The sequence below is a fragment of the Nicotiana attenuata genome, unplaced genomic scaffold, assembly GCF_001879085.1.
Source record: "Nicotiana attenuata strain UT unplaced genomic scaffold, NIATTr2, whole genome shotgun sequence".
NCBI classification, from domain to species: domain Eukaryota; kingdom Viridiplantae; phylum Streptophyta; class Magnoliopsida; order Solanales; family Solanaceae; genus Nicotiana; species Nicotiana attenuata.
Genome location: NW_017673763.1, coordinates 100,299 through 107,943, shown reverse-complemented (window position 1 = coordinate 107,943; position 7,645 = coordinate 100,299). Strand labels below are relative to the sequence as shown.

General features: G+C 33.1%; 1 protein-coding gene across 1 annotated transcript; it reads right to left on the bottom strand.

Annotated features, from left to right (window-relative positions):
* Positions 1–5,772: 5,772 nt before the first annotated feature.
* Positions 5,773–7,365, bottom strand: LOC109217212 (aspartic proteinase PCS1-like). The gene has a single exon (XM_019381438.1). It carries the CDS (start codon positions 7,273–7,275, stop codon positions 5,926–5,928), a length of 1,350 nt encoding a protein of 449 aa, XP_019236983.1. The 5' UTR covers positions 7,276–7,365; the 3' UTR covers positions 5,773–5,925.
* Positions 7,366–7,645: the final 280 nt, after the last annotated feature.

Genomic DNA, 7,645 nt, shown 5'->3' with positions numbered 1-7,645 from the left:
AGGGATGTATACCGTGAGTTTTCACTTTCCAACCATGTTTGTTGGAAATAGATTTCCAAGTTCGTGCCTCCATAGGCACGACTTTCAAGACAGCATCTACCCAACCACGGAAATTAGGAACGGGTTCCACATCTCCCATGGTTGCTACAAAAAAGCAAGGAATAATAATAAAATTAGAAAAGAAGTTGAAATAACGAAAGCAGATACGGCAAGGAAGAAAATACTTACATGCAAAGTTCCATTTCTCAGGAAAAGGAATATTTGATTCACCCACCAAATCAATTGTGGGAACAGCAACAAACCGGGTGTATCAGCCACGGTCGTTATTATCTTCAGGGTTAACCAAAACCCTCTTACTTCTTGCAGATAAGGTAAAACACCATTGCGGAATAGCTTGGGGTGATAAAGATGAATTAGATGAGGGAAAGTAAAGTCAACATCAGCTTTGGTTGACATATACCTCAAACAAGCTACTGCTCTCCATACGAGGGGACCAACTTGAGCCAAACAAATTTTGAAAAAATGACAGAAATCAAGTATGACTGGGTCAATAGCAGGAATAAATCCCAAAGTAAAGGGATAAGTGTAAACGAAAGAAAAGCCAACCCTATAAGAAGATATTCTTTGGTGTGGGGTAGGAATAACTATGTGGGTGTCATCTCTCCAACGACAGTCTCTTCGAACAATTTGAATCAAAGGTTCAGTAATTAAAGAGGGATATTTATCAGCTCTCTCTAATTTAATCACTTGGTCACGAAGGGATTCTTTGTCATGTTCGAAAGATAAATCCGTTGGCACAATTTCTTCAACCAGAGGCTCTTGGTTAGACTCAGAAGGTTCTTTGCCCTTAGAAGTGGATCTGTTAGAAAGAGAGCCTCTAGAGATATTGCCAGAACTAGAAGAAGGAGTGATGGAACCAGAGGTACCACCACGAACCGACCCTGTACCACGAAGCACACCTTCTCTACCTCTTCTATGTCTAGCAGGAGCATTGGGGAAACTATCAAGAATTGGGACTCTTTTAGGGTTAGGATTCGAAGACGACATAGTGAGAAGATATGAACAGAAGGTATGAACTGAAGAAGAAGTGAACGAGAGTAAATAGCAAGAAATTTGGTAAAAAGCTTGTGAAGAAGAAGACAAAGGAAAAAGGGGGCAAATTTATATATAAACTGAACCGTCGATAATTAAGAAGTGTAGTGATGAAAAGCTTATAATAAAGGCAACTATCACTTCGTGAATAGTGGAGTTGAAGAAGCGATAGAAAAAGGCTGCAAAATCGCAGAACTTTGAGAAGGTGACACGTATATGGTGCATTAAATAGAAGAGACAATTGAAGTGTCGACACTGTCATAGCATTGATTATGGCAAAAATTCCCTTTTTAATGAAGATCCACTTCCCAAATATTTAATTGATAAATAAATGGAAAGTGGGGGGACTATCTGTATTGGGAAAAAACTGAATTTATAATTGAAGGTGACGTGGCATGACACGTGGACTGGTCAAATGGTCAAAACTGATGATCAGTTAAGAGGCACGGGCAATATCAGATACGAGGAGAAGAAAGTTAAATAGGCACGAGATGCTATTCAAATGATACGAGTCTCGTATCTATAACTTAATTAAAGTCAGGAGGTCAGAAGGAATTGAAGATATGAATCTGATGGCATAAAGGAGTCTAAATTCAGTATTAAATGTCAAATACGTTAGCGAATCAGTATTGAATAGGAATGATTGTGTAACGTTTCATTTAATGTCATTTAATGCTCATAATTGCCTCTTTAAGGCTAAGGCATTATACCTTTTCCTAGAAAAATCAACTATAAAAGGAGGAAGTCTCAGCATTTGTAAGGACAAAAGATCATTGAGATTACATTGAAATACAAATTTATTTACTGCTTTATTATCCTAAAAAATTTCTTATTCTTTTCGTCTCCTGATTATCGGTAACCCGATTTTTCCTCTTAATTTCTAATTTTAATCGAAATTCTATTTTTTGGTTTAACATTTTTCTCACTTAATTGAGAAAAACACCTAAAAGTTGATTCAATAGTTAAAGGTTTAATTACAAAAACTTTGAGATTATTAGAAGTCCGAATTCCACTTACTCTTCCCTGCTTATTAATAAATCCCCGCCTTGTTATTGTCCTTCATAAAAAATAAATCTAAGTACTAGTAATACTTCTGCGTGCTCATTGGCTTAATTTCAAACATCAATGATTTGTCCAAATAGTTCTTGGAAAGTTCAGAATGCTTTAGGGTGTAATGCTGATAAATTATAATTCCTACATAAAATCAAGGGCAGAGCTAGCACGCCAGATACGAGTTCAACTGAACCCTGTAGCTTTGATTCGAATTTAGTATTTGTCTTAAACTTTTTATTAATTTTATATAAATTAATAATTTAGAATTCAGTAATTTAAATAGATTACAATTTCGAACCCATAAATTCTAGTTCTGCCTCCGCATAAAATGTCTTACTTTAATATGTTAATTGTTTTTGTAATATCACATTATCAAATAAACTTCTTATTTTCAAAAAATAACTTAATAAATTCAAAATAATATATAAAAAGGACTATACGAGTAATAAAATAGAAACATTCTTCAAACGTGGTTAAAAGCGACTAGTCGTTAACAAAATAATGATGACAATAACAAGAGAGGTTCGTGCAAAAGTTGAAAGAGAAAAGGGAAATAAATTACCAGCCGAATTGCCTGTTTGATCAAGTTTTTTTTTTTTTTTTTGACCAAAAGTGATTTTTTCTTAGTCAAAAGTATTTTTTTGCCAAAATTAAGATGTTTGGCCAAACTTTTTAAGGGAAAAATGTAGCTTCTCTCCAAAAGTATTTTTTTGAAAAATACTTTTAAGAAAAAAATATACTTAGAAACACTTTTTAAAAGTTTGGTCAAACACTAATTGTTGCTCAAAAATACTTTTTAAATTAATTAATCAAATATAAATTGCTTACCAAAAGTACTAAACAATTATGAGAAAAGCACATTATAAAATAAGCAAATTTTAGAAGCTTGGCTAAACAAGATATAAGTTCCCCGATTAATCATATGAGTGTTGTCAGTAGAAGCTGACTAGGGACCCTACCATTACTTTGCTTGTGACAGAACATATATTTTTTTAATCTAATTTTCAGTGAAACACACAAAAAGAGAAAACATTACTCCCTTCATTTTAATTTAGGTGAGTTAGTTTGATTCAGCACGAAATTTAAGAAAAAAAAAGACTTCTGAAACTTGTGGTTTTAAAAGTTTAACGGGTAAAATTTTTGTGGGAACATGACATTTGTGTGGTTATAAAAGTTTTTCATTAATGGTAAAATGAGTAAAATGAAGAGTTTAAAGTTGAGTTATTTCCAAATTTAGAAATATTGTCATTTATTTTGGAACAGGCTAAAAAAAATGCCTCATCTAATTTAAAACGGAGAGAGTAGTAACTATTTGTAATATCTTTACAATATTATATTTCTTTTTCATTTTAACTCATAGCCACAGTACTCCAGTCTTATGATATTTCAGTTTCCTGGCATTTTCATGATAATTGTATTTCTCGTAATAAAAGGATTGTGGTGGTATAGTAAGAATTCATTAATCATTAATCATTAATCAAGATTTCAACGCGAGCCTTAGATATAGAGTTGTATTTATTAGAGAGCATTTTACCGTCCAATTTAGGATATCCGGCGTGAATCTGAATATTGTCGAACCTTAATACTGGTACCGACCATAGGTTAGAAACAAAAAAAAAATGTTAGTCGGTACAGTCAGAAGGGCTACCCTTAGTACAAGAGGGTTTAATTATTCAGCAAGGTTCTCTGTCAAGATATTTGTACTAGATCCTGTGTCTAGATATCTTTTTGGATCTCCTTAATAAAAATTATAGGTTTACCCCAGATTAAAATAGAGTAATAATAATCAAACTCTCAAATTTATATTTAGTCAGAGCTTGAAATTTGAGCTTTGCGAAGTGGTACAACGTCGAAATCAAATTAAACTGTTAAGACTTACATAATTTAATTAAGGGAGTTCTATTAACCAAAGTTAAAATTGTTTAACCAAAAAATAGAATTTCGATTAAAATTAGAAATTAAGAGGAAAAATCGGGTTACTGATAATCAGGAGACGAAAAGAATAAGAAATTTTTTAGGATAATAAAGCAGTAAATAAGTTTGTATTTCAATGTAATCTCAATGATCTTTTTTTTTTCTTACAAATGCTGAGACCTCCTCCTTTTATAGTTGATTTTTCTAGGAAAAGGTATAATGCCTTAGCCTTAAAGAGGCAATTATGAGCATTAAATGACATTAAATGAAACGTTACACAATCATTCCTATTCAATACTGATTCGCTAACGTATTTGACATTTAATACTGAATTTAGACTCCTTTATGCCATCAGATTCATATCTTCAATTCCTTCTGACCTCCTGGCTTTAATTAAGTTAAATAGATACGAGACTCGTATCATTTGAATAGCATCTCGTGCCTATTTAACTTTCTTCTCCTCGTATCTGATATTGCCCGTGCCTCTTAACTGATCATCATGTTTTGACCATTTGACCAGTCCACGTGTCATGCCACGTCACCTTCAATTATAAATTCAGTTTTTTCCCGATACAACAATTGTGGCAAAAACGGTTCGTATACTATCAAGATATCATAATTAATTTCGACAGCAGCATACACTTAGACCAATTGTCTATGCTTTTTAGTCCATAATAGTTATTATTAAGATAATTATATTATATATATAATCCTTGAGTTTAGCACGTTGATCATCATGACTATCCACAAGAGCTTTTATTCATTCTAATCTCGTATAAATTTTAAATATTAATGACCCCATTAGCAACTAGAGAAAAAAACGAGTCAGTAGTTTAGTAGGACAGTCCACTAGTTGAAGTCTGTCCCACAATTAAATAATTCTATGGCCGACCACGGCAATCAATATGGACCAAGAAGCATGTTAATAAGTTTTCTTGTCCATTGAGATTTATTTCTAGCCATGGATATTTTAATTAAAAAACACTAGTAAGAATTTTAGACATTTCAAATATTTTAAAATACTGAAATATACACCTTTTGTCCCAGTAGGATGGATCTACTATGTTAGTGATGGGTTCACTTGAATTTTGTAACTTCCCTTCGGATATTATATATGTATTAAAAATTCATTAATTATCTATAAATATTTGAATGTATAATGATATTAAAGTGAAGTTGCGGTACAATCCCTAAGCTTTAGTTCCTTACTCCGACTCTGTCACCGGCGTCAAAATAAGCTTTTGCGGTTTAGCCTGCATTATGATCCTTGATTGTCTAAGGACCCGTTTATTCATGAATTTTTTTTCCTTTTTCATGTAAACTTCTTTTTCTAAAAACGTGTTTTTCCATAAAAATTTGTTAGTTTTTGGGGATTTCACGAAAATGAGTTTTTAAATTTCAAGTTTTTCAGATTTTTTTTCCCACTTATAAAACTGCAATATTCTTTTTAGGGGAAATGCATGTCCAAATATAATTTTAAATTTCAAATATTATTTTTCAACTTAACGCTAAAAACTATTTATTTTTTTAAAATTACAATTTTTATGTCCAAACGCCTGCTAAATAGTTTAACAGGCAACTCAGTCCATGTATAATGTATGCCACTTATTAAAATCAGTATATGGATTTGAGTATCAAACCTTTGTTGTTATGAATTTTGGTGTAGTTTCCAACAATGAACACAAAAGAACTTATAGTTCTATCAACTTTAAATAATGGAAAAATAATGTAAGTATAAAAGAATGGCAAATTTAATCAATTACATATACATATAATACATCATATTTTCTCATCATCTATTAGATTACTATAGTATTTTACACAGCACAAACCCTAAATCCTCCTCTTGTATATGACTAATACTCATTACACTTGTCTACTACACTCTCCTTTGCCAAAACCTACTCTTCGATTTCTCATATCAAATTCTACCCATAAATTTTGCTGGTGAAAATTACCAATAATATTGCTTGCTATACCAAGTGATTCTGACCGTCCGATTCCAACACAATGGATCCCACCTTCTACTTCATCCAACATCCTTTCCTTATTGATCAAAATATCAACCCCGTTTTCAAATTGCAATGTCATATCACCTATCAACCGTGCGATTTCGATCGGACGGTTATCGAAGCACATGTCAAGTGCACCACCATAAACGTAACCTTTTTTCAATCTTGGACCAACTAACCTAACAATTTCTTCTCTGACCTTATTGTACGCTTCTTCCACTAAGAAAGTGTATTCCGTGCCGGAATCAATGATCGTCTGACCAGAACCACCAGCGTTTGGCCGGAAAACCCTACCGGAGATGTTTAATTTTTGGCCGCCAATTTTTATCCCCACCATGCCAACAGTAAAAGCTAGTGGATCCAAATTTGGCATGCGTTGACTTTGAGGAAAAGTCAAAAGATTTATATATTGAAATGTATGGGAATTAGGGTTTTGGCCTAGGTAAAAAGTTCCACTAGGTTTAACTGCATGGCTACCTTGTCTAACTGGCACGCAATATGAGAATTTTTGTACCTTAGCTTGGGAGGCAAAAGAAAACCGTCCAAGATTCATTCCTAAAATACCCTCAGCATCTTCGGACTCCGTCGCACAACCAAGAATCAAAGGAGGGGTACTTTGGGAACGTGAAAATGTAATTTTTTCACGGACAAGATTACCCTCAGCTAAAGTACCATCAGCATAAAAGTAAGAATAATGGCACAAACGATTTTGGTCACAAGTAGTTGGAAGGGTAAAATCGGGAATTCTTGGCTTACACAAAGGATGAGTACAAGGAAGAACAGAGAAAGTAGAAGACAAAGAAGGATCAAACGACGTCGTTGGTGGGGGTCTTTTTGGAATTTTCTTGTGACATTGAATCCAAGAAAGTTGGCTGCCAGTGTCCAAAACCATTTGTTGATTTTGTGGTGGTGTTCCTATTGGTAGTGTAACAATTAAAGCCATTGAATATTTAAAAGTTGATTTATAGTTCAAAGATGGAACTCTAGGCATAGTTTTTGTATTTTGAGTTTGTCTTCTACTATTAGAAGCCATAAAAGAAGAAAGAAAAAGAGCTTTAGAAGAAGAGTTATGTGATAAAGATGTTGAAGTAAGAGGAAATGACATAGAAAAAGGCTTATGTTTAATGGTTTTTTGTGCTGAGATGTAGAGAAAGTTGAAGATTATAAGAAGGAGAAGAACAAAAATTCTAGAAGAAGAAGCCATGAGAGTATTTTTTTGGGGAGAAATGAAGATTTTTGTAGAGAAGAAGTTAAAGGAAGGAGAGTTATATGGTTTTTGTGAGAGGTGAGTAGATGGTTAGTATTTATATGGTTTTAATGTGAGGAAAAAAAAACAAAGGAAAATAAAAAGAGGAAAAATAAAACGCGGTTTCTTTAAATAGGTTTTTAGTTGTTTGCAAGCTGTGTTGTAATGATAACAGTTACCTACTTTGCTACTGAGTTGTAGGAGAGATACTGGCTAAGTTTTTCACCAAATTTGTAGTTTTACAGCCTTAGGCCTTAGGGTGTTTCCTTATGAAATACACCACTCCTACCCTAAAAGTAGAGTTTTTTATTTGATTTTATTGGTCCAA

Bases quoted from the DNA above. Each gene is read 5' to 3' on its own strand.
- LOC109217212 (XM_019381438.1), bottom strand. From the start codon at position 7,275: ATGGCTTCTTCTTCTAGAATTTTTGTTCTTCTCCTTCTTATAATCTTC.